Here is a 27,706-nt window from a genome sequence, read left to right as displayed (position 1 = left end):
TGGTTCGGTTGCCGGTTCTTGGGTATTTCCATGCCGCGTCTATAATTCCAGGAGCACATCGACCAGAAATCAAAGTTAATCCTGCATTCCTATCGTATTTGCTTATTTCTCATTCTCGTTCCGTGTTGCTTCTACGTTCTGCTTGCTCGTTTTTTGCGTATTTCGCGTTTACGTAGACGCTGGAACAGATATAACGAACTTGATAATTAAGCAAACTGGCAATAAATAGATAACGAGTATCCTAATGATAACATTCACTAGGAAATATGTAAAAGTGCGATTGAAGTTGAAGTAGAAGATGAAGAGAAGGGAAGAGACCAAAGGCCTGCAGATATTCGAATATCTGGAGACCGCGGCTTTCACGTATTTCAGATTCGTCGAATTACTTGTTGCACCGTCGATTTTCGGATATTCTTTTAATATTTAGTCTTCCGTACGAATGGTTACAGGGAGAAGTGAAAACGAAGTTCATCGATCGAACGCTCCTTTCAAATTGTACCTTTCAAACGTACGTGTATCTCGATAATCGGAAGTCTTTTTCATTCGACCTCTAACTCCAAAATTTGAGAGTCCGAAAATAAGGAACTTCCCGACCGACAAAATAGTTTTGCATTCTTTAAAAACTGCATCGATTACGAACACCGGTTTTAGTATCGCGCATTGGTCCTCGAAGCATTCGTAGCTGCGACGATTATACAGATTCGAGTGATCCTGCAGTTCCATTTATCTTCAGCGCATTTACTTTATAGCGCATTTGGATATCGATCTGGAATAAAAATTTCAAGCAAAGAAAAATTTCACAGCGAAGATAAATAGATATTAAAGTCCTTGAATGATGAAAACCAACGTTTCCGAGTATAATAATGCAAGTATAGTAATAACTCTTTCTAAACTCCATCGTATGAAAAAGTACATTTTCTCAAAGATAACCTTCGGATACTTTAAAACTGTACTGTACATTAGACAAGCACGCGTTAAACAGACTCTAACGCTGACTAAAGGCACCAGACATTAATTAATCATGTCTGGACGAGGATAGCCGACGAAATATCTTCGTATGTCGTGCTGCGTGAAGATCTCTCGAGGCAACCGACGCTGTCAAAAAGAAAGTTTCCACTTTTATCGCACCAAGACACAGCGGAATATCAGGATATGTAGGAGAAACGAGCAACGTGACGAAAGGAAGGTTGGCGTTCGAGCGAGAACGTGGACAGAAATGTGTCGGCCTAGAGCGGATCAAACTGCAGACTTCCGACGTTTCTCGCGGAGGAAGGATCGGTTGGTCGAGGAGACCGATTCACGAATCGTCGAGAGAGTGAAAGTACATAGTTACGGCTCCGCGTTGATAGACGCAGGTGGTGCTTTCGACTTTGGAGACCGAGGCATCAGTTGCGAGCGCTGTTTCATCCGTTCCCTCTCGATTCCCATCTCGTCATGTTCGTTCGAGTTGAAATTCTGAAACGGACGGATGCAAAGATGCTATCGATTTCTGCGCGATAGCGTCTCCGGTTAAAGCCGTGGATGAAGTTGCCAAACGACGAAACTTGGCTTGTTCGTCGCCAATATTTTCCCGTATTTAACTTGTATCTTCAACCGGGTGCGTGAAATCGCTGCTGCGAACTGTGCTACCTACGAAGACTATCAACACGCCATTGTCTCTTATCGTAGCATTTGCGTAATAATTAATTGGGTCCGAGTATACTAATTCCGTATCGTTTGGCGCTTCTACGCTATCGAATAACGCGAAAACCAAGAACGTGTAGGAGACATCGGAGCTCAACGCAATGTCTAATTAACATGATAACGTATCACGTGGCGTAAATAACGATAGATCTCCTGGTGATACGTAAGCTTCTGTTTCGTTTCGATGGCATACTTTCAACCGATAACTATGGTACAGGAGTATATTGTATAGAGTAGATTTGTTGCTTCTAGTTTTGTTTATATATATATATCTATATTATATTATATATATCTAGTTTTGTTTTCTAAAATATATAGTATATATATTTATATATTTTTAATAATATATATATATTCATATATTTTTAATAATATATATGTATTTATATATTTTTAATAATATATATATTCATATATTTTTAATAATATATATATATTCATATATTTTTAATAATATATATATATTTATATATTTTTAGAATACACCAAATTAGATATATATAATATAATACAGATATATATATAAACAAAACTATACTATATACTATATATATATATATATATTTAGAATACACAAAACTGGATGCAACAAATATAATAATATATATATATAAATGTTAATTGCAATGTACGCTGTAAGCTGTAATTAAAATTGCATCCTGATTTCTCAATGTTTCGCAACTTTACGTCATCCGTTACTAAACGCGATTTTCGATTCGAAGCGAACGTGCGTCACTCGTAATAAAATACAGTTTTTGATTTAGGGCAAATATGCGTCTCGTTGCGCTCGACGCGGCACGGCAAGTTGCTTCAAAATTCGCAAATCTGTTTTCATCTAGCGATTTCAACCGCTGATCCGTCAAAAGGTTTTAATTCCACTTCTTTCTTCGTTTCTGCTGGCTGTAGCCAGGAGCATTGTCTGATAGTGACTAATCCGACGATAGATTAGGCGGTGGAGAATCCCTCGGTTATCTAAAACCTTTGGTCTTTGACTTAGCTCAGACTGAAGGGACACATCCTCTCGATCGAACCCTCGCTATCTTCTAAATTGTTTCAAAGCGATTCCTTATCTTGCTGAAATTTTCCCTACGTCGAAGCTATGCTAAACGTCGACCTTGAAACGTTGGTACCGATGTAAATTACGCAATTACGAACGAACCTAGAGATGCAAAGACGAGTGCGTAGTTTCAATCGATGATCAACGCGTCGATCTAATTGCAATTCAATTTCGATAAGCTGAATCGAATACGTAGACAGTAGGTGTGTGTACACTTTGCTGGCGCCGTTGACAAATAGTCGTGAGATCGTTGGCACTGTACAAAACTTATGTACTACGTAAATTGAACAGATCTTTATTGCTTTGCTGCAGATATTAATAGAGAATTTATTTACTTCTCTATCTCATTGCGTAAATGAATAAGAGCCTCTGTATCTTGCGACGTATGGCAACAAATATGAAGAAAAATTTATTGCCAAGATAAAATTCATTTTTCGCAAAATTTCGCCCCGTTTCAGATATTTAACGGCCGATAAAAATGATCGTATCTCTATTTAGAAAACTTATCGAGGTTTATAACTTTCCTTGTAACTCGTTGCTCTTCGATGTACGTGCTGTTCGATGATTAATTTCGATTAATCGCGTTTCGCTTCTTCAAAGTTCCAGTTCCAAACACCATTTTACTTCGTATATTTATATATATCCATGCGTGCTATACACATTCCCATGCTTTTCGACGAATTTCCCACGGATGACCAAATATCAGCTCTAATTCCAACTGTTACAAAACGAAGCTTCAGATTGCAAGAAGGGGAATTCCCAAAAAAGACCATTACCTCGAAGTTTCACATGGTATTTATTTAGTTGTTTACATTCACAATTTGTCTGATTTGGACATTTGGTACAATTTTTTGATTATCATGTGGGTGGCTACCCCCAGTGGGGTACCATCTCTTGAAACTAATGGAGCAAAAGATAACGCAAGTCGAACGAGCGGAGTCACGCGGAGACGTTTCTCCGCTCGCGTTTCAGAAAATTGAGAAACAGCAAACTCTGGTCGAACGTTCCCACGAGCAGAAATTCCGAGCCTGAAATTAACCTCGAGCGTGGTCAAAACGTTCGCGTATCATCAGAGGCACTCGCGTCTGCATACGTTGAAGTTGAAGGGGTCGGTACCCGTTACGGCGCACATGGGTCACACGGCGCGATGACGACGAAAATGACGACGATGACGAGGACAAGCCTCCTCTCTCTTTCTCTCTCTCTCTCTCTCTCTGTCTGTTTTCTCGTCAGCGTGTGCTGTGCACTCAGCCTGTCCGTCGCGTCTCTCGCGCTTCGTGTCCTCCTGTCAGTTGGCGTGGTGCGCTCGAACGAGCGACAAGTGCCTGGAGTCGTACGCTGCGAAACCTCCTACAACCTCGAAACAACTCGAGTAAAACGCGGTAATTTCAGGCTCGCTATCCTTCCGTGCGTCTTTTCATTCGTCACAGGGTCCACGCATTCCCCTCTGACCGCATCCAACGAGCCTCGTTATCTTCTTATTGAAGCAAGTTCCTCGATATATTCCAAAGAGAATTTCCTTCGGATTGTACGTGGTGACCGTGATGTGCACGCGATAGTTGCTAGAGATCCTCTTCAGAGTATATTTTTGGAGTTGTTCTCGAGAGTCTGTACATGGAAGCTCTTCGATGATCGAGAATCGTACGTCGTGACTAGCTTCGTCGATGTAATCGCGTTTCCGGCAGCTCGTTGCATCGGTACGGTTGTTGTCATCGAACACGTCGAAGGTAGTGTGGGCACTTTGACAGCCTGCAGGAATCTCGAACGGCTAACTGAACTCGTCGTTGAGGACTGTACAGGATACGTCCATCGGAAATCGGTAAGTCGAGATACCGTAAACAATGTGACGAATGGACTCGAGTCGTAGTTGCTGAACAGCTCTTTTACGTATTTAATACGCGCTCTGATTCGCGTATGCAAATTCGTTCAGGGACAAATAGCCTGTTTTATTGGATTGGCAACTAAGTGATTGCGGATTTTGTCAATACCACTTAATGACGATATTCGCAATCGCTTAGTTACCAAGCTAATAGTTATTCACTGATTTCCATAAGTCGCTCGGTTCATTTCGAATGGGATACGTGAACGGATATTGGAATTGCAAAATCAACTTGATGCTTATTAATATTAAACTGCGTTACGCTGACGGTTATGTACTTACAAAACAATTATTCGAACGTCGAATGGGATGCGCATTGAGAAAATTAAATTATGCCATGCTTTGAGCATTTCATTTAGAGTTCTGGAAGCCTGTGTTTGCAATTAACGGAGCCTGCAGACTTACCAACGAGAATGTATCTCTCTGTGTTTCTCACTTTCTAAGTAAGATTGCGATATACACACTGTTAGAAACTAATCGTTGGATATTTGAAATCGAACAAGCAACAGCAAAAGATGGCACAAAGGAAACGATAAAACTTTGCTCGTCTTCAGTTTCGAAATGGTAGATAGTCTTTCGAACTAAGAAGAGCGCAAAAGCTTTTGCCCTTCTGGAATTAAATATTAATCTTTCGTGCGTATTTCTATAACTCGTCCGGTTTTCATTATCCGCAACTAATCACGTAAAAAAAGAGAGAGAAAGAGGAAAGGAAAAAGAATCACTTTCTCGGCGTTTTCTTCGCAGAGTGAGCGGTTTTTGGTTCGTTTGCAGGGGACGCGAACGAGATTTTGTCTGGTGACGACGTTTGCGCATCGACGATCGCGGATCGCAACGCACGCGCCGCTCTGGTTCGAAAAAAAGAGAAGACAAATTTGCGAAGATCGTTGGACACGGTCCCGTTCCGACCAAGTCGATTGGTTTGCACGCCGCATGAACGCGTGCAGCCTGTTCCCGACGTTGCGAAAGAAACAGATCGATTTAAAGCGCGCTGAAACGTTCGTCTCTGTCCCGAAGCAATCGAGCGCATACGAGCCGAGAGAACCGAGCGCATACTTATAGCCGTTTTGCAATTCGATTCACCGGTGCGTGCGCTCGCTGTCTCGAGAATAAATGCGCCGCACCGCCTGGACGAACCTCCGACGTTTTATTTCGAAATTTACGTCCCTCTGGCCGTATCAAACCCGTTAATCCCGCTATCCTCCTTCGATACAGCGCGTAAGGAAGTTCCCGTTACGATCATTCTTTCGTTGCCTCTTCAAAATATTCTGCTGTTTCGCGGATTTTCCTCTTCGCTCCTTGTCTCTGCTCTTGATCGATTACGCTCGATCGATAGGTACGTTTCTACCTATAGCGGCTGGCGGATTTATTCGAACAAGCGTAACAGTATTTGATGAATATCTTAGGCGTGTCGTTAACTTTGGCGAAAATAGAGTAATAAATATGTATATTAGTTTCTTTCGTTTTATCAGCAAATAATGGACGCACTACGTTTTTTCGTTTTATATTATTTTGTCGATTTTATTCCGTCGAGATAAACACCACTTTAACGACATTTCACAGACTCGCTTTCACGTTTGTACGAAGCTGCGCTGTTGTAAAAAACACGCTTGCGACAGGAGCAAAGTACAACAGGAAGAATAACGTGTAATACGACGTTGTCACAAGAAATACTCGAGAAGAATGTCTTGAGGATACAATAGATCGAGCGAACATGTCGATACTCAGGTGGCAAGAGTTTGCGTGATCAATCGTTCGACTTATGCAACTAATTACGTGTAATATCCATACAATACGCGACGATACTCGTTAAACGTATCTGTGCAGTTTAATTACCTAATCGCGTGACACTTGCTTTAAAATCACATGCTCCAACAGTCCAACAGGAGAGCTATAATTTCGAGGAAATTTCTAATTATAATTTAATCGCTGGTTCGATAGGCCGAATGTAAGTTAAAGGAAAAGCAACGGGCGATAACCGCCGGGAAGTCGATTTGTACAACGTTTCCGCGGTTATAGGAAAGCTGTTATTTGTGTGCGATCATTCGCTCGATAAACGATTCCAATTGAGATCGGGCAAAGGAGAGGACGTCTAAGGACGAGACGCGTTTTACGACGCATTCGAGTCGCAAGAACGAGTTTCAGCGTATCCACCAGTAGTTTGCCCGTTTGCCGGCAAATACATCGAACACCGCCGGTGAACGATACGATCTTTTCGTTCGAAGGTTCGGTGAAAGCGTACAGCGAATTAAGTTTTATCCTGTAACCTGTCGAAGCTGAACGAAATTATTGCTCGTTAAGACGATACCGACCACTTTCCACCTAGCGTCGTCCGATTTCTTTGTTACGCGCTCCTACAAAAAAAAAATTTGCTCGTCGATTGCTCCATTTACCCTCCATCAACCTACACATATGCGTCATCGTTGACGTGGCTCGCTTTCGAAAAATTTCCATCGGTATTTGTCTTTGTAATTTGTAACAACGACTTCTAATTGCACTTTTAAACTTCTCTAGCTTCTAAGCTAAAATAAATCCGATCGCGAGGTTACCAGTCGCGAAGATATTGTTGCATTGGCAACTAAGTGATTGCGAATGTTTTCAATAACACTTAATGACAAAATCATTTGGTTGTCAACCGAATATTTATTCTAACGAAAATAAATAGCCCTTTAACAAAGTGTGCGAAGATCGTTGGCGTGGCTGATCGTACACGATACCGAGTAGATTAGTGTAGTTATCCAATAAAACGCGAGTATTATTAGGGATTTCTTTTAGCCGGTTAGGTGTTTCTGACGAGTATACTCGCCACGAAGAAATGGCAATATTTGATGTTACGACGAGCCGTGTCGGTAATGAAATTAAAAGACGAAACAGTGATTTCGCTACAACTTAATTCCATATCGTAACACGTACTCTATGTGTTCGACGAGGATACTCGTCATCGTTCACCTTTCGCCGCGCATCTTAGGAACACACTTTTCAAAGTTTCCGAAGCCAACTGCTTAAGCTCTGGCGAACGTGGTTTGAAGTTACATATTTATCGTTAAAGTAAAATTGTAACGTTGGCGGCTGTTGTCTGTTGCCATTTATGGTTGCCGAACGAGGAATTCGAGTGGACACAACAACCAGAGAATCATAGTTGCTGCTCGCTCGTGACCCGTACGTCGCGTGGTCCGAAGAGCGCGATCGCTGCCGCATCGACTTCCTTCGCTGTCACTTCGTGCAGGAATACATTATCTTTTATTACTGTCGAGTCGACGAGCCTTCCTCCTCCTCTCTCTCTCTCTGTGGCTGCATTGTTTCCGCTAGAAAATCACGAGTGCCCCGTTGATCGCGCACCTGGAATTTTCTCTGCTTGATTTTCAAGTGCCTCTCGTCGAGTCGGTGACCTTTGAATCGCGCCTCCGGCCGCCGACAGTTGAATGTAAACGAGAGCGGAAAAGAAACGAAGCGCGAGGCGAAAAGAACTGCGCGCAGTCTCGTTTGCGTCGCGAATAAGCCAGCAATACTTTAACGCGCGCGTTACATTTTCTATTTGTAATAAATCGCAGCCAGTTTTCTAAGGTTTCTTCGAAGAGAAACACCTTAGCAAGCTTGGCAGGATCGTAAAATTAACGAGAAACTAAAATGTACAATCTACACCTTCCGAGTATCCAAGCACGTGGTTTTCGAATTTTTTCCACGGGGTAAGGAGCTCGAGTCGCTTGCAAAGCCGTAGGAATCGCGTTACTCCGTGTTCTTCGAAAGCGTACGCCCTCGTCTTTAACAACTATGGTTTAGTTCTTACTAATACAGCAAACTCTACTTATCTAAACGCCATTTATTGTACAAAGGTTTAATTAGTAGCCGGCTATGGGACTTGTTGAATTTTCTTATCCGAACGTGCATCCTTATCGTACACTGATACGCGTTTCAGGGTCAAAAGTGGATCTGATCGAGACTGACGTGCCATTATCGACCATCGATTCCACGATAATAGAAACTTATGCTCAACGAATAAATCGATTAACGGATTAACGAAATACTCGCGATTAGGATACGAGTTTATGCGTAATTCTCGCGATTGGAGATTTAAATTGCCTCTACAAAACGTACCCTGTGTGTGTAACGGGTGTTCCTCTTTTAAAGCTTCAATCAATTTATTTGTAAAAAAGAAAAAGAGAAAGACAACAGTTGCGGTACGTAGACAAAGTGAGTGAAAGAGTTCCCTTGGACAGAATTTCCATCGATCACAATGCGAAATAAGGAAGGACGGTTCTCCCCCTGTGTCACCGAAGAAACGTTCATATTTTCCACTTCCTTCCGGACTCGCGATCTTCCCCTGGCTAAAGCTCATCGTAACTCGTTTAACCGGCGTACGTACGAGTACGTAAACACGCGGTGGCGGTGACAGGGAGCGCGTCGGCCTCTCCCAGCATTTACAACTGCCTGTCATACCGCTGTTCGCCTCTTTACGCAACTACTTTACGCACGCGTTCACAGCTGCGGACGAGCAATTAGCCGCCACCGTATTCCAGAACTTGCAACTCAACCCTTTGCGCTCGTATTAAGCTCAGGTGGTAGGGCTGTGGTTACAAGCGAGAATTCACTTTTTCATCGAGCGAAAGCTAATACCCTGATCGAAAATACGTCGAGAAATAGCAGAATAAATTCATAATACACGTTGTAAAGAGTATTCGTTTGCATCGTAAGGCCGCTTTTCTTATAAAAAGTTCGACCAGGCGTGTCCATGAATAAACGGAGGGAGAATTGACGCGTTAAGAGACTGACCTTAAAATGGCTTGAAACGCTGGCGTAATAGGCAGTGGTTCTGGATCGCTTGATTTAATTCAAACGAAACAACTCTATTGGAATTTAAGCGAGCATTACTGTATTACACAGTGACTCACGGTGATCTGTCGTGACTTCGCTCTTGACTCATCCACACACTTTATTTCTAATGGTCTGTGAGACTTTCATATTACTTGCACTTTACTTATGAGCTTGTTTACTCCGCTATGACTTGTCGATGGTAGAGAAAGAAGAAGAAGAAGAAGAGGTAACGAAATTGTTGAGCGAAGCGAGCGAAAGCAAGAAGGAGCAAAATGAAGAAATGGCCGTGCAAGGGAACATGTGAGAAATTGGCCCAAGTTGAACAAATAAAATTACAGGTATAAGTAGGTCTAAATCGACGTTGCAAGAAGACCGCGAGCAAGTTCAGCTTTTCGGATCTGCGAAGCCGAAAATCAAGATATACATATACGTCATATGGTCAAGTATTGCTGAATGGAAGGTAACTCGCGACAACACGATTGCATAATTCGTCGTACACAGGTAGCCCGAAACGGGAACGCGAAATCGCTGGGAGAAAAGCGCATTGCGAAGTTGCACGTCTATGGAACTGCAGCATCAGATGCCATTAGACGCGTCGTTTTTCGCGAGAACGTCGACAGTGGCTTCTAAGCTTCTTTTCATAGGGCAGCTTGAGGATCGTTCACTCCACGTGTATATCTGTTACGTTCGCGTTTTTCATGCATCCGTGTACAACGTTCGTTCGCAGTTTGCCGCTTCAGAAAGATCACGACAAAAGATGTGTCCTACAAAATGTGCTTACATAATGGCGCGACCCTCCAGCTACGTTTCGTGCCTGTTTCGTCGGCGTGTTCTCCGCCTCTTTGTCTTTACCCGTTTCGTGAAAAAAAAAAAAAAGAATGGAATCGACAGTGTACGGGAAAACTAGGCTAAAAACGGGCGTTCGTTACGCGCTGCTTCTGCCGATCAACGAAATTAATTTCGCTTCCTCTATACGTCTGTATCGCGTGTAAACCGATAAATCACGCGTTCGAACGTTTCGATCGACCAGAAGCTTCGAGGAATAAAAATACGTTCGCGTCGCAACTATCGGCGAATCGATCGAAATAGCCAGTTTCCATGAAATTTGATAAATTTGTAATATACTGACGTTACATAAGATATCGTTGTTTCTTACAAGTAAGCGAAGATCGCTTTATCAGCGTGAAAAACTGTCATTTGCTTGGCTCCACGTCAAATACCTGAATCACCGTGTTCTACTACGCGATTTCTCTAACCTGCCAAAAATCATTTCTATCTTGTAATCGTTAACACTAGAACTACCGATAGTTAACACGAATTCTATTTCTACCAAAACCGGTGAAAATGACTGGTCTTTAAAAAATACGTAATAATAGAATATTTTTATATTTTTTATTATTTTTTTACAGAAGAAATTTCATGTTATGTAGTACTTTTTTTTGGTATTATTAATCCTAAACGAGGGTTGACACATTTATAAAATTGTAGAGCCGGTCAGTTTGACTGCTGTGGTATTTCTAGTGTAGTAATAATTTATAGAGCGTGGATTTTTACGTCTTTGTGGGAAATTTTGGGAAAATGGAGCGCGCATAACGTGCAAGCGTGTGCAGGATATCCTAAGTATAGTCCCGCTTATAATATCGTCGCTCTGCCTCTCATCCGCCCTATCTCCGCAATAGCTTTTACACTGAGAAAACTGAGTTTGAAGTTTTTACAGTTTGCTTATCGCGCGAAGTTAGGACCTGGAAGAATCGAATATCTAAGAAGAATCGCCTTCTAAGAAGAATTCTCATTGTATTATCGCGAATTCGTACTCTTTATACCATCGAGACGTATGTGGATCGATGGAAGCATCGTGATCGATCCGGAATTTTCCTGATAATCGATATCATCATATCGAATGACACGCAGTACGAATTTTAAAAACGCGTGGGAAATTGTACAAAACGAGGAAACTGGTTAATTGGGGTTCGATAAACAGATCGCAGGATCCTTTTACACTTTGACAAGTACCAGTCATTTTCACTGGTATTGGTATAAGTAGCTTCGATGCAAAATTATTTTCAGTTTGAATACGTAAGAAACGAAATAAAATTCGTTACACTATTCTTCTAGTTATCGTTGCAAAAGTCATTACATCGTTGCTGAAAAATATATAACATGAAGTAGGAATTTTAAAATAAAATTGTAAAACCAGTGAATTTGACTGATACGATGGTTCTAGTGTTAAGATGCCTGGCACGAGCTTCTGAGAGAAACGATTCTGAAAACTAACGTGGAAAAGTAAAATCGTTAATTCGGCAATTCCATTAAGAAACACGCTAAACTTCGTAGCAGAAGTTTCCGTTAGACTCGCATTTTGGCATTCGACGATAAGATCTGGAAGACCGATCGAGCAGCCGTGTTATAATATTTAATAACGTGATGAAACTCGCGATTACGCTTTTAATATTCTTACACTTTCGATTGTTCTTTATACTTCCGCCCGCTTTCACTCACTTCTGTCTCTCGTTCGAACGACACTGTAACAGGTTTTTATTCTTGAAAATACGAAACACCTCGCTTCCGGTGTAGCCCAGTTTCGTGGATCGATAACACAGCGCGAGCCGTTAATTAAACGACTGATATTTACGTAAACTATTTCATCATCGTATGGAAGATACTTAATATTGAAAAATTGATGGGCGACTCGCGTGTTCGTCGTTGTATAGTTTTCCTTTGGACGAGCTCGTTATCCAACGCTGATATCGGAAGCGGAAGTTGCCGCGATAAGCAGAAACCGTAGATATCGTGGACCAAAAAATGTTAAAACCGCCTTGAAACTTGTCCCGTTCGTTTTATCTTTATTTTAATTAATTTCATTGCATCGGCGGGAAAAGCTCATTAATAACACGAAAAGTGAGAAGTTACACGAGTCAGTGAATGATCTATCGTTGTTAAAAGTATATAATTAAAAATTGGTAATTACAATTACCGAGAACGTAATAACTAGGAATAGTTATCGTTAATACGTAATTACTAAGTAATAACGAAGTACCTGAATAGAATTTAATTACCAGGAATTAATAACTTGTAAAATAAACGCGCCAGCAATGAGTTTAAGTAAGCGAGATGATTGCAAAGAAAAAAAGAAAAAAGAGGATCAGCGGATGTATGTGCAATAGTATCGTCGATAGCGTAATATCATGCGATCGAAGCAGCCAAAATAATCGCACCAGGTGCGATGATGTTCAACTCGTAATAGCTTCGAACGACGTAAATTTCAGTTTCGTTGCCGATATGACAAATATTCCTCGACTTTTAACGATTTTGAAAAAATAACCGTACGAAACACGTACGGTAATCGATGGCAAAAGGTTGGATTCGCGGTTTGCCGCGATCACCAAGCAAACTAATTCGCTGCAATTCGCAGCGACGACGCTGATATCGCGGAGAAATCATCGATGACGGGTCGCGAGAGAAACGGTGCAACGTGCCTCGACGAGGATTAGACTTTCGATTCTTCCTTCGCGAAGGCAAATAGCCTCGCAGCACATGCAGCTCGAAGCCATAAACGAATACGCTATCTCGTCGTACTATGCAGTATCGTGTAACTGGTGATTTAACATGAGAAACATGAAAGACAAAAGCAAAAGACGAAAAAGCAAGTCGCGGGCAAAGAGTAAAATCTTTTCGAAAATATTCGTTGCGTTAAGCACGCGTTTGGTGCCGAATTTCACGAGAGTAGATGTTAACGAATGTTATTTACGGCTGGTTTGCACACTCAAGTAAACGAAGAAGCATATTATAATCTAAAAATTATTATTAAGAAGTATATTATAATAAAATATTATTATAAAAAGCGTATTATAATAAAAAAAAGTATACAGGGTGGTTGGCAACTGGTGGTACAAGCGGAAAGGGGGCGAAAAAAGAAGTCGAAAATATAGAATAAAAATTTTTTTTTCTTTTTTCAAATTTTTCCATCGAGACAACGATCTACAGTGAGATCCGTCACAACGAGACGCGATAAAGTGCACGCGTACCGAGCGAAAATTCAAAGTCGATTTTCTCGAAAACGAAGCCTCGAACGAAAAATTTTTATTCCATATTTTCGACTTCTTTTTTCGCGTAGAATCACCCCCTTTCCGCTTGTACCACCAGTTACCAAGCACCCTGTATAAAAATGTATATTAGAATGTGACGCGCGCTTTCATTCACGACGGTCACTTCAAAGTATTCAGTATGTGATTTATAACGTTTGTTCCAGTAAGTTTCGATGGTATCAGAGAAATCATAATCCAATAGCGATCAAAGTAAACGTTTTTGGCAATAAAACCCGATGTAAAAAGAACTTGCTCTATGTTTCCGTCGAATTTTCCTCGATCGTATCGTCAAATTAAAAGACACTTTGCACGTTCGATGCGTGTCACATGTATCGCTGATTCGTATGAAGAAAGTAGTTTGCACGAATCGCAATGCCTAATCGCATCGAAAATAACGCGCCTGTGAAAAGTGCACTTAACGTTCTAGAGGAGGAGTAACATACGAGCTAACATATTCGAAGAGACAAGCATCTCGGTGCTCTCGTTTTTCTTCTCTTTTTTTTTTTTTCGCAAAGAGTATCACGCTAGGAGCGTTAATTTATCAAAACGAGGTAAAGCTGACGTTATCGCGGAGGATTCGTCCAAAGGACGAGAACAATAGCAAGCTGGCTTCTCCTACAGAGGAGCGGAGAAATCGGACAGAAATTCGTATCTTAACGATCTCTCGTGCCCCCGGCAATTTTTTCGTCTCTCGTGACGCTCGAATTACGCGGAAAATTCACAGAGGAAATTTCCGTCGTGGAAAGCGCGATTATCCTCGTTAGTGGAACATGAATTAGCATGCAACCAGCTTAGCGGAGCTCTCCGTGCGGAACGCGCAGAGAATGCGAATTTTTTTCGTCGATAACTGTATCCTATCGTCCGTTAATCAAGTGTACGTGTTTTCAGGTGATCGATAACGGACTGAGCAACGATACGGACAGCTGCGACGATTTAACAAACGGTGAGTCAGGCGCGTCATCGACGCATCTCTTCGTACTCCTTTCTGTTTCTTATTGTCGTCGTTTATTACGATACAGGCTCTTTTATTCCCATAAGTAGCCCTAACTGGCTGTAAAAAGCGGCACCGTTGCAACCATAGGATAGGCGAGGAGCGTCGGTTCGCTTTGGTTTCATTCACCAAATCCCGCGGTGAAAAGAACGACCCGCTCGTACGATCCCCCAATTGCATTATGCTCCTGCCAACGGTTGCAACCCTGAATTTAGGACGCGCCGGATCCTACGATTCGATAATTTTATTTGCGGCTTCTGCGTCGTATTTTCTTCTCCTTCTTCCACGCGAATATCGTTCCTTGATCGATCGCAGAAAGAAGGAAAAGACATTTTTGTCGAAAAGAAAAATTAAGTCGGTTTTCCCAAAGGCTGATCAGGTGCATTTATATTATAATTTTATATATATACATTTTTTCTGTCTTTGTACGTACGGAGCTTCCTTGGTAGCTCTGCACAGCTTTACTTCCCAGCGCGTATTATTTACGGCACGTACAAAAATTTCGTATGCGGAGATAATACGCGGTACGATTAATAATTCTCGCATTTTCGACAAGGACGAATTTTTCCCCGTTTACGTTGCTGTTTGCCGAGATACAGAAGCGAAGTTTTCAAGTGGAAACGAAACCGCGTGTTTCTCTTCGCATCGCGGACTGAACACGAATTCGATAACCCGTGGCACGCGCCACCAATTTCAATTTACTTTCGAGATATCGAGCTTGCAAAATTTCCCGATTTCTTGCGGATGAAATTCCTCTGGAATAGAAAGAACAGGCGGATGAACTTGTCGCGATGATCGTGGCTCGTCTCGTTGCCTGCGTGACGATAGAAAAATGAATTTCACGCTGTCTTCCGTCGTTCGCTCGACGAGAAGACGAAAACAGCATCGTTACGCAATTGGAAAATAAGTGGCAGGGGCGGAGGTCACGGTTTTGTCGGCGGTTCACGGCAAATCCGGCAAGCGGTTACGGCCCTGACTTTGCCCTTCGGTCATTATCGTCCGCTGGAGCGGTCGCCGCATTTTCTCACGCTACTTCAGCTGCTCCTTGCTCGCGGTGCAATGATCTCCCTCTCGTACCCGCACATCTGCCTCAAAATTACATCCTGACCGGGTCTCTACATTTTTATTTTCCCCCACCGCTGCATTCACCCTTGCCCCTTGCGCAGCCCTCGCCTATCTACAGCCGATCTTCCAACCAGCCCAGACGCATCAAATCTGTGAAAAAGCAGCGGCCACGGTGCCTGGATTCGACGAATCGATCGATCGTCGCGAACCAGTCACTTTCGATAAAAAATTGATCGTGTCGCGTGGCGTTCCAAATTTGTCGACGATATACGCGTGTTTGCAACGCGTTCAGTTTCCACATGACTCGCTCCGTTTTGCTGTTTTGCCATTCGCTCGACGATCCTGTAGCGTTAGGCTACATACGAGATATACAACAGCGTTGCTGTTACTTTCTTCTGGAATTCAGTTTTGCATTTCATCATCAGATTCCATATCGGAGGATTTGTTTGTCGACGTAACGACACGGGCTGAGAGGAAATTTCTTTAGCGATTAAAAACGATGGCAATTGGTAAACGATCATCGCCAAAGTAACGTGTCCTTTCGATGTTCGTGTTTTCAATGGATAGAAATTATCATTATCAGGTATTAGGATCTGTTCGATCAATTTGTCAAAGTTAGCCGACGATCGATGAATTTATGCGAACGAAAGAAAGTGGTTTGCTATGTAAATTGGAAGAGGAATCGAACCAGTCGCGCTACCTTCTTTTCTGTCGATTTCTAACGTTTCTTTAGGGCGATCGAGGCTGCTGCTATGAAATTGTTGAGAAACGGGACAAGTATAGAAAGGGGGACGATAGATCGACAAAAGCGGTTCGATTATTCGCGTAGAACCGTTTCCGCGTTGCGAAATCGAACGCTTTACGTTTACGGTTCCGGGTTGACAGCGATCACGCGCTATTTACGTCCACGTAAATTGTATAATCGATTTCCGAACGAAAATCGCCGCGTTCTTGGAATCTGTGCGACTGGATCGTTGGCAAAACGTCGACAGACGTTAGGAAAGTCCGCAGCATCGAAGTCGAGTATAGAAATCGGCAGTCGACTGGCAATTCGAGGACGATCACGTGGGTTGACAGGTTGTTTTTCTCAGATCGCTGAGAGAAAAAAAGAACAAAATCGACGAAGAACGAAGTTCAGAGTAGAAAACGATTTTACGAGATGTTGGATTTTACTTTCGTTTCTTGGCAGCTCTCGCTGGAAGCGGTTCCGTGGTTTATGGTAATCGACGACGATGCCTCGCGAGGAACCTAATTCAGCGAATCCACAAAGGATCCGCTCGTTGGTAGCGCGAATTCGATCAGTCGCGAGAGTTCGAATCCGCCCGCTTTCCTTTCTTTTCTTTTTTCGTTCTGTCGCGAATCGCAGCTCGTTAGACGCAGAATTATTTCACGGTTTTCCTATACCTGCGTTTCGTTCTGACCACTGGACGAATTAAATTAGGATCGAATTTAGAATTAGTTAGAGAGACCTTAAAATTTTGTGCGTGAACTTTTATCTCAAAGACGCGACTCGATGTATTGGGTTGGCAACTAAGTGATTGCGGATTTTGTCATTAGATGGTACTGAAAAAATCCGCAATCACTTAGTTGCCAGCTCAGTAAAACCGTCTAAAGAACGGCGACTCACAATGTTTTTCCAAGTACATGAAAACTCGTCGAGGAAATTTACGAAGATTATTAGGCACGGTATATTGTATTGCAAGAGTATAGTCATTTGTTGGCTTACTCATATAAAATAAATGTACTCAATAAATGTATTCAAGGATATCGTCTCGTTAATTTTCAGCAAGTCGCGCGTGGCGGACGACTGTACTCACGTAAGGGGAGCGTGACTCACTTTTGAAACCTTCTTCGCTGCGTGCGCGATCCTGCATTTTTTAGTATGCCAATAGCGTGCTCGCGCGAGATCATCCGGTAAGCTCCCACGCGCCCACGCGACGATCGAAGGAAAAAAAAGGGAAAAGGCACGCGTTAATTGCGCAATACCCGCGACATTACGTCGTCGAACCATTGCTGGTGCTGCCTCTCCATTCCTCGCCGGTCTTTTGTTATGATTGTCCCCGTAACTGCTTTCTTCCCATGCTACTTAACCAGTTAGGCGTTTTTCACGAGTATACTCGTCATGCGTAAAGAGTAGTTGGAATTTATTGCTTAAATTGCAATTGAATAATCGCGGTGAAAAAATGAAGAAATAAAACAAACTGTCGTTTCGTTGCAAAACTTGATTCTATTCGGTTGGCAAGTAAGTGAAAATTTGTCATTAGGTAGTGTTTAGTCGACCAGTCGCGGAGAAACGCGATCGCGAGGAAGTCGTAAATTCCCGTTACGATTATAATAATCGGCGCCTGTTGGGATAATAGGGATGGTTGAGTTAGTATAACACTGCAGTTAACAGGTTATAATATTTTATTTTCAACAACTGATTTCACCGATTATATAAATGTTCGGAGATACTTGTGGGTTAGGCTACGATGTCGAATTGTAATGTCTTTTACAATCAGGTTCAAAGTGTTCGATTCGTATAGGTGTTAGCAACTTGTCTAGTGGCGACTAAGTTTTAAAACTCTTTTCGAGTTGAAGTTTGAGTGTTGACTCTTTTCGAGTTGGTGTTTGAATGTTGAGACTCTTTCCGAGTTGGTGTTCGACTCTTTTCGATTTAGTGTTTAAGACTCTTTCCGAGTTGGTGTTTGAGACTCTTTTCGACTTAGTGTTTGAATGTTGAAATTACTCTTTCCGCGTTGGTGTTTGACTCTGAGGTGGTAAATGTGTTGTCTAATGTGTGCTACGTTTCTTCTAATTTAGATGCGTGGAAGAAAAATCGGACTCCGGTCGCCGGGATTCGAACCCGGGTTCCGAACGTTCGTAACCTAAGGCGCTAACCACTGCGCTGTCGTCGTCCAACATTAGTTAGTGTCGAGTGGTGGTATTTGCTGTTGAGTGCCGCCACAACTCTTCGAATTAGTGTTTGAATGGTGACTCTTTCCGAGTTGGTGTTTGACTCTTTCCGAGTTGATGTTTGACTCTTTTCGAGTTAGTGTTCGAATGTTGACTCTTTCCGAATTGGCACGTGAACAGGCACGTGGAATTTTAAACCTCGTAGCTCCATAACGATAACGGTAGGAAAGACGAATCTGTGGCGTTTCGAAAACGTCCCAATGTCGACTATGAGAATATGTAACAAAAAAAAAAAAGAAGAAAATGGAGCTATCCATTGGGAAATTTTCATATCGCTTTTACAGAACGTTTCGAGGTAGTCGCAAGGAACAGACAGATAAAAGCGCGGTACGTCCGCCTCGATACCGTGCCACTTTCGTCCGAAATATCTTTGCCTATCGTCCGGTATCTTCCCAGATATTCGAGAGTTTCCAATTAGACAGAACGTGCTACGTGGTAACGTAAAGGTTATAGACACGAATTGTTACGAAACCGAGGTGTCATTTTTGCAGCGCGTAACTCGAAATATGGTTGAATCATCGTGAAGAAGCAGATGTTCACGGCGATTAAATTGACAAACGATAGGGAACAGGTTTCGGGAATTCTCTAGGTCGTAACGGAAGAAAGTGCCAGAAGAAAGATGCGTTCCAGTTGGACATAAATCGCACCGCCTAGGCGATAGCTTTCCTCCTACTGGCGTTCGTTCCGACTGTTTCTAGGACGGCTGTTGTTTCGGAGAAACGTAAAAATTCCAAAAGGAGCGAAAATTCCACGAAATCTTTACCAGAACATTTGCGGCGTAAAGATAATTTACGGAGCAATTTACGGGATAATGTCGCGCGAAGAAATTTCGTAAATTTGAATCGAGAAATCTTGTCTCCGGTAAACGATGGAAATTGCAACTACGACGTTTTCCACGTACAACAAATTTCAAGGCGATCGTCAAAGTGCCATATCGCGGCGCGTCTTCGCTGGTATTTGTGAATCTGGTCGAATGGGTTCGTCGTTTTTCCAATCTGTTTACACGATGTTCGAAGACATGTTCGCGAAACGTAGTTCTCCGAACATATTTCTTCTATGTACACTGCAAGTACGTACGCACATATTTGCTCGCGTTAAAGCTGCGATCGTCGTTGATACTCATCCTCGTACAAAGATACCCGATAAACGGCGAGTTCGCAAGCAGCATCGATTAACTCTGTAAACGAACAACTTGCAATCTGGCAACTTGACGAAATGAATTTACAAAGTTACGCGATTGGTCTCTTGGAAATCGAACATTGATCCTGCCATTGTACGTCGACGCTCGTTCAAATGTTGAAGTACACGTTTACGAAAGGCGAGGTTGATCGGTGTAGTTTCCAAGAGATTTCATTTAGGATGATCACGAACGCCTAATAAATTACCACCAATAGAAAAAATAGATGGACGCTGTAAAATCTTCGTAGACAGCGACTTAGAAAACAACGTGATATTTCGTGAAAATTCGCTAAAAATTGTCGAACGTCTGTGTGGCGAGCAAGAAACTCGCGAGAAAATCGAAGAACGTTGGCGGAATGTTTAGCTAACGAGAACACGTCTTCGGTACACGGTAGTTTGCGAGTATTTGGTCAATCTCGTACAGTGTGACACGTCCGTTCAACTCGAGAATTCGGTTTAACGCGATAAAAAGCACATTGTTTGCGTCACATTGTGGACATAAAAGACAGGTACGTGGCGGCCTGCTCCGCGTACTATATCCGATTAGCAGGTACGCGAAGCCCTATGCAAAAGTATATAGAAGTTGGCTGTTTGATACGGTTGTTGGCCGGAAATGCTTCAGTGCGATCCGACGCGATGTGCGAGGAGGGTTACGTGAGGGAGAGAATCGCTTTGTTGGAGGGTGAATAAACAACTGACTGGAAAAATTTATTATCATTCGCCGCGCTTCAGCTTGTTGTCGAATTAAACGGTTTTCTAGAAACCACGATCTTTTCATCTTGTCTCTCGTTCCGCCATCCTCGTCTTTCCTTCCTTTTCGCTGCGATTCTTCGCGCGTCCAACAGCCTTCTTCTTCGATCGATCGTACGTTTAATACGTTTGCAAATACATCACGATGTCTTTCAAACATCTTCCCTTACATGCTGTACGGTCGAAACCGGTCTGTAAACATTACACGTTGGGACGCTTTCATTTTTCGAAATATTACGTAAAACGATAAGAGTGAAGAGTGAAGAGCAACGAAATTAAAAGATAAAACAATCGTTTCGTTACAACTTAATTCGATATCGTAACAGTCACACGTACTCTGTGTTCGTCGAGTATACTCGTCATCGTCATTGCTTTTCACCACACGTTTTATTGGGTACACACTTTTTCAAAGAGATCGTAACTTGCTAACTGGTTAAATTAAACACCTAGCCATTTGTAAACACTTACATGCGCCATTTGTGTATTTCTTTCGCCACTTTATCTGCTCTTTGACACTATGATGACTGATGCTGCTGCGTTCGCGTCGTGTGAGTGTTCACTATCAGCGTACGATATAAATATACAGGGTGGTTGGTAACTGGTGGTACAAGCGGAAAGGGGGTGATTCTACGCGAAAAAAGAAGTCGAAGATATAGAATAAAAATTTTTCGTTCGATGCTTCGTTTTCGAGAAAATCGACTTTGAATTTTCGCTCGGTACGCGTGCACTTTATCGCGCCTCGTTATAACGGATCTCACTGTAGATCGTTGTCTCGATGGAAAAATTAAAAAAAAAAATTTTTTTTATTCTATATTTTCGACTTCTTTCCGCCTGTACCACCAGTTACCAACCACCCTGTATGTCGTACTTTTTTTATCATACATTTCTTTAGTTATTAGGTAATTGTACGCTTTTACCTTTCAAATATCCCAAAATAAACGTAACTTAGACCACGTTTTCACGTTTCCACGTAAACGTTAGATTTCAAACTAAAGTAATCGATCGTTATGGTGTTAATCGAGCAAGATTTTTCAATACGTAAGATATTTTCTTCTGCGATAGCGTTTAACCATGTGTTTTGCTTTTCTTTTTCTCTTTCTAGGACAAAAAATGGCACCGGTATTGGGTGTACCACCTCCTCCTCCACCTGCTCCTCACATGGGACCAGATGGCTTAATCTTACCGAGAAAACCGTACAACCCTTACCTAACCTCCAGCAACCATAAGGACCTCCGCAGGGAATTATTATTCAATCAGAAAGTGTAAGCTTCTTGTAAAATCCAATAGCCTCGTCTCTAAGACCTGTGTCAATAATACCTGGTAACAGTACCTGTAAACAAAATTTCTTTTTTCTATAACCGTCGTTTATAAAAATCTGCACGCTTTGCTTGATTCGTACCGATGCATGTAATCGGGTTAAAAAGTCCAATTTATCCTGTATCAGGCATTAAAAATAAATTTCACTAATGTCGTAACACGATATTCCATATTTTGTCTGCTAAAGGATAAAGGTACACGATTTATGCGTAATTTCGCAACTCGTGATAGAGCTCCGTTTACACGAACCTCGTTCATTCAATGGCGATTTTAATTAGCGTCTGATTTAATAGGGAGATCTCGTGGCTGAGTCCGCATCAACCGAACAGCAGCAGCTGCTGTGGCGCGAATTATAAATACACAAATAGAGGGAAAAGTGGATAGGTTATTACTATCGTAGAAAGTTCGATCGAACAAACGCTACGTATTGATCGGATAAATTCGTAGAAATAAAGTTCTATAGTCAAAGATTTGTATCTTAAAAAAGAAAAAAAAAAAAAAATAGACGAGCGTTCGCCAACTTTCGAATGGCAGTGTATTTTTATTTTATACTTTTAAATAACGCGGCAAAAGGAGAGAGAGACGCGTGGCGGTCGATGGCGCACACTTCGCACGCCTATCATCGAGAAAATCGTTTCCTGCTGGCGTATGCGTTCTAGGCCTATACGATACACGTACACGCACATTATCTACGTGTCCGTGGCTGTGACTCATTCCCAGGCACTTTTACGGTTTAAGCAGGGCCGCTATTCAATTGAAAGGTTGTTGGCGCACGTTTTTCTCATCGTGGCAATTTTCACGCGAGGCCCACCAACCACGAGGCGACGAGGCACGCTTGCCGCGCGTAATTAGCTAACCGCATCGGTTTTCACTTTCTTTCAGCGGCAAAAACGTGCTGAATCAGAAGAGCGAGCTGCAGCGAGCACTCGAGAAGCAGAGGGAAGCTGCCTCCAGGAGAGAGGCTGAAAGGAATCGGGAAGAGAATTACAAAGACGATCCAAGAACCGCCTTACAAAGGGCCATCGAGCAAAGAGCGAAGCACATCGAGATGGCAGTCAGTGTTTCTCCCTCCTTTCTTCCTTTGTTTCTTTATCTTTCTTACGGTTATTCGGTAAATTGAAACAGGTCCTATAAATCCGTGGCAAGATACATAGAGGTATTTTCAAGTTAAATAGTTGAGTTATTACTCAACTATACGTTCATTGTTATGTTTCTTTCCTTTCTGTGAGAATAATCGTTAGACAGTTCTTTAAATCCAATTTTGTTTGTTGCGATTACGAATATAACTTGGAGTTTGTCCTTAGTTATCAATTTTAACGCGCCTGATATTTGAAAAGAAACTGCCTTTTATATTCGAATAATCGAGGAGAAAAGGAAGGACTTCGTTTGAAAAAAGTGTACTGGTATTATTAGAGGAGTAAAATTTTGGTTTTTCAGCTGGAGCAGTCGCAACCGACGACGGAACCACCGAGCAACCTTTTGGTAACAGCGAGAGCGAAGTTGAGACCGCGCACAGATTCACAATGAAGTTACGTCAAAGGAGACAAGAAAAGAAAAGAAACGAAAGAGAGGCAGAAAGAAAGGTCGAACGTAAAACGTGACACGTACGCTGTCGCCCGAGTGAGCAACGATCAAATTGCGTTGTAACGCGGACTTTTGTCACATTTTGTAATTTGACCATGTACATATTATATGTTTAATCCGATAAGAATTCGTTAACGGCAAAATAAGATTGTACGAGTCTTCGTTGAAGATAAAGTATTGTAACGAGGCATGTTAGATAACGCAGAATCGAAAAACAGTGGAAAATAGGTCGTGCCTATGTATCGATACATTTATTCATTTAAAGAATATTCATTTATGCGTTTTTCGTGCTAAAAGTAGATAATTGCCTCGCTCTTCCAAAGTTCTCAGAGAGCGCGGATGCGCGCACTAGCCGATTCATTTCGTCTTCTAAGCGACGTTAGTCTAGTTAGATAGTACATACAACCGTAACCATTGTTTTCCATATCTGTGAAAAACACGTGAATCGAAACGATGTGTATGTATCCGCGCGCATAGCCGAGTCAGGTCTTTTCAAACGATAAGTCTGCAGATCGCTGACTCAAACGTCGTTGTAAAACCGATACTTGGTTTGTTAGTGGCGTATATAGCACTCGTTCAACGTGTAACTTGCTTACGCGTGTCAGCGACGCGGTATGATGCGTTGTGTCCTCGTTACTTCGCCTAGTTATCCGAGACACAAGGTGTCGAGGTTTGCAACAGATTGGCCTTTATAGAGCGCCTTGACGAGAAAATAGTTTACTTGGTCGTTCGATACTTTGTTACGTGCTCGAGATTTTTCAGAGCCTTCACATCTAAGGACTAATACCGTTAGAGTAATTAAGAGACCAGTCATGAGTAGCATAGAGAATTTTAAAACGAATACATATGTGCAAGATGTATGTGTGCGACGTTAGTTTATTATCGTGCCTGAATTTATACCAAGACTAGACCTGAATACGAAGTACAGAGATAGTGTTTTGCCACAATAGAATTGGAATAGTAGAATCGATACCTTGGGACCATCGTTCACTCGTAATCAACTACTAGCAGTTAAACGAAAGAAACATTCAGTAGGTTGATATAGCAGCATTTATTAAACTCCACTGTTTATAATTCATAAAATGAATAAAATATACATTGTTGCAATCAAGGTATTATAGGAACGTGATGGTACATTCGAATTTAACAAGTTTCCTATTGATAACAGTGCATCACCGTACGTCTTCTTCTACTGTTTCAGAAATAGAATAAAGGTAATCGTAATATTTGGAAATAATCGTAATAAAAAATTCTACGAAACACTAAAGAATCTCGTTAATAAGTTGACGTGTAAATGTAAACAGAAATTGTAATGTTATCGCGTTGACTGCATTAAACTTCGATTTGTGCAAACTAATCGTAATATTTAAAACTATTATCATATTGGAGCAATTAAAATATTAAATATATTTTATTCAACGTCAATAATAATATATGCCTTTTTTCATCTTCACAAATGTGCAGAAAAATAACAACAAACAAAAGAGCGTTGCTCGCAATACTAGCACAACCTCGATTATTCGACTATTCGTAAAAACATTTTCCTTTATTCATAGTCCAATATTAGATTAAAAAATAAAATAAAAAAATATGTAACTTTTCCATATTTTTAATATTTCACAACGTTTTGCCTTATCACCATTGTATAGTGTTTCTATCGACAAAGAGAAAAGAATGAATGAGATGTATAATTAAATATCGCGTTATTAATAACATTTACCGTCAGTGTGACTTTACATAAATCAACTTGTACATTGCCAGATAGAAGATATAATGAGCACACATAACGCGATTCGAGAACAATAGACATATCAGTAATCATCTCCACGAGAAATAACTTCCTTACACGTTGGACGTAGAACGAGGGTATGCTCGAACTGAGCAGTATAACATCCTTTCACATCAACTAAAGGTGGGTAAGCCTCTACTGCACCTTTGTCGCATAGATCCTTCAAAGCCATTTGATATTTCACGCAACCAACACGATCTAACCACCGCTTGCAGAAAGCCAAAGTACCTGTTTGTTACAAATATACTTACTTTACTATTGCTTTATTGGTTTTTCGATAGAGAAGTTTAAGTTAGAAATCTGTTAATAAATCGATATATACCGAAATGCTTGTTGATAACATTGAGTAGGGATTTGCTACTTTGCAATCTCAATGGGACGAAACCGGCATCAAAGCACTTCATGTAATGAGAACAGTCTAGATCATCGTGAACGATTCCTCTCCCAGTAGATCCGAAAGTTTCAATGGCATAAAATTCATTCTCTTCCATTCTAGTAGCTTCACCCCCTTTAACTATCGGTACAGTTTTTCCAGCGTGGATACGATATGAAGCGATTGAATGACCGTTAAGATTTCTTATGGATTTTACCTAAATATAAATCAGTGGTAATGATCTATGATAAAATCGACAGATAATAATCTGAAAAAGGTAACAAACATACTGGGTAAGTTTTGCCATCTAATTCAACTTCGTATGATTCCATAACTTCTTGAATCGCAGCTCCAACATCGCATAGTTGAACGTCGATACCAGCAGCTTTAATTCCAGTATTTGTAGCATCACGAACCGCTTCAATGAGCCTATCGTATTTCGGATTGAATGCTAATGTAAATGCACAGTCGATGATTCGTCCGTTAATGTGTGTACCAAAATCTATCTTGGTGACATCATCGTACTCCAAAACGGTGGGATCGCCAGCATTCGGAGTGTAATGAGCGGCGCAATGATTTCGTGAACAACCAGTTGGAAATGCTAGTCCAGCTTTTAGCCCATCTTCTCCTATCAATTTTCTTGCTGTATTTTCCAACTCGTTACAAATTTCTATCATTGTCATCCCAGGTTTCACCTAAATTAATCATAATTTTATATAAATTGTTTAATTCGTTTTCCTTTTATAGCTATTTCATGGATATCACATACCCATTTCATAATATGTTTCCTAGTTTGTCTATGAGCTTCAGCTGCCTGCCTTGCTTCGTTATAAATATCATTATGCATTCTGTCAAAAGCACGTGCTTCTTCGCTAGAAAAGCGATCCTTAGCTGTCCTATCATCTACTCCTGCAGCAGAGGGATGATCCATTATTTGCCCTATCGGAAAGTTCCCATCTGGGAAAAATTCTGATACGGGAATAGTCGGAGGATCTGTTTGTTGTTTAGGACCTCCAGTTTTTCCACGTGATTTGCGTTTCTTCTTTTTCTTCTTAGCATCTTCTGTTTCTGCATCATTTTCTGTTGCATCTATATCAGCTTCTACAATGTGACATAGATTAAATATTATATACATAAATGATTGTCTTTCATACAAATTTGGAGATAAGTTACCTTCTATATTATCTTGTTTCGTTTCTTCTCCTTCTGGAACATCTGCGCTAGCTTCACCAGCTCCTAAAACATATTTATGAAGGCAGGAAGATCAGTGCTGTGCATAAAAAGATAATTCCGTCTCAAAATAATTTTTAAACACAAATTTTTGTCGTGAGTAATAACATAAATTTAAGTTTGAATTATTATGAAATCGAAATATTTTGTATGAAGCAAACTTCAGCCGTGAGATAACAGAAAGGCAAGACATGTGCATAGTAATTTCCAAGTTGTGTCGCTCACGGGCATGTTTAGTAATAATATATGTTGTTCATTAGTTACCCTGTAAATACGAAATTACTATATAGAAGTATAGGAATAACATCATGAAAGAGTTGAAAGAAAAGGTTATTACATGTGAACCCGTGTTTATTTTCAAAAATAAAAAGTCGGAACCAGTGCAAGACACGCTAATAATCCCCAAATACGCATAAACGACTATAAACCCAAAACCCAACAATTTATAAAGTAACGAACCAGCCTTCTTCTTCTTTTTCTTCTTTTTTTTCTTCTTCGAAGCTTCTACTGCACCAGTTTCATCTTCTTCATCAACGATTTCGTCTTTTTCCTCATCTACTAATTTTTCGGCAGATTTGCCGACCTCGTCCAATACGGCAGCCATTTTCAAGAGGAAACCAAACAATGCTATACCATTGACGATGGCAAAATACGTAGATATAACACCAACAACACCTTATGCAATTTTGTACCTCCTCCTCTGAAATACCGACCTCGAAAAATACAAGGTGTTCTCCACGCCCTCTGCATCTACTACGACGAACGTCAAAATTATATTTACCTACAAACGAAATATGTACGCATATAAACATTGGCTAAATATGTATGTACATTTATTGTAAGCACGAATCGAAGCTCTTATCGTACCTGGTCAGAGGTCTATAACCGCAGATCTGTCAAAAAGCTATTCCTGGCTGTACCACTTCCAGGAGTAGCAAACATAGAAAAATGATGGCATCA

General features: G+C 41.3%; 2 protein-coding genes across 3 annotated transcripts in view; one reads left to right on the top strand and one right to left on the bottom strand.

The window, feature by feature from the left end:
• LOC117156981 (uncharacterized) overlaps positions 1–24,465 on the top strand; it is a 40,283-nt gene extending 15,818 nt beyond the window's left edge. The window contains exons 1-5 of one of the 2 annotated variants that reach the window (XM_033334576.2): positions 3,885–4,559; positions 14,402–14,456; positions 21,556–21,715; positions 22,653–22,824; positions 23,208–24,465. In XM_033334576.2, coding sequence (XP_033190467.2) covers positions 3,888–4,559; positions 14,402–14,456; positions 21,556–21,715; positions 22,653–22,824; positions 23,208–23,297 — 1,149 coding nt within the window. In that variant the 5' untranslated portion in view covers positions 3,885–3,887 and the 3' untranslated portion in view covers positions 23,298–24,465. Of the gene's footprint in view, positions 1–3,884; positions 4,560–14,401; positions 14,457–21,555; positions 21,716–22,652; positions 22,825–23,207 lie in introns of those variants that run through there. The other variant, XM_033334577.2, reaches the window with a different exon arrangement.
• und (methionyl aminopeptidase und) lies at positions 24,387–27,446 on the bottom strand. The gene is made up of 6 exons (XM_033334572.2): positions 27,206–27,446; positions 26,690–26,752; positions 26,286–26,617; positions 25,807–26,211; positions 25,466–25,733; positions 24,387–25,371 (listed from the first exon to the last, which is right to left on the bottom strand). Exons 1-6 carry the CDS (start codon positions 27,348–27,350, stop codon positions 25,166–25,168), a joined length of 1,419 nt encoding a protein of 472 aa, XP_033190463.1. The 5' UTR covers positions 27,351–27,446; the 3' UTR covers positions 24,387–25,165.
• Between the last annotated feature and the right edge of the window lie 260 nt (positions 27,447–27,706).

This window comes from Bombus vancouverensis, chromosome 10 (genome assembly GCF_051014615.1).
Source record: "Bombus vancouverensis nearcticus chromosome 10, iyBomVanc1_principal, whole genome shotgun sequence".
Classification (NCBI taxonomy): domain Eukaryota; kingdom Metazoa; phylum Arthropoda; class Insecta; order Hymenoptera; family Apidae; genus Bombus; species Bombus vancouverensis.
Note: the sequence above shows the minus strand (reverse complement) of the source record. Positions and strands in the feature narration are given on the sequence as shown.

Bases quoted from the DNA above. Each gene is read 5' to 3' on its own strand.
- und (XM_033334572.2), bottom strand. From the start codon at position 27,350: ATGGCTGCCGTATTGGACGAGGTCGGCAAATCTGCCGAAAAATTAGTA. The intron at 26,618-26,689 runs GTAACTTATCTC...GTCACATTGTAG, and splicing joins GAAACAAGATAATATAGAAG to AAGCTGATATAGATGCAACA. The intron at 25,372-25,465 runs GTATATATCGAT...TGTAACAAACAG, and splicing joins TGTTATCAACAAGCATTTCG to GTACTTTGGCTTTCTGCAAG.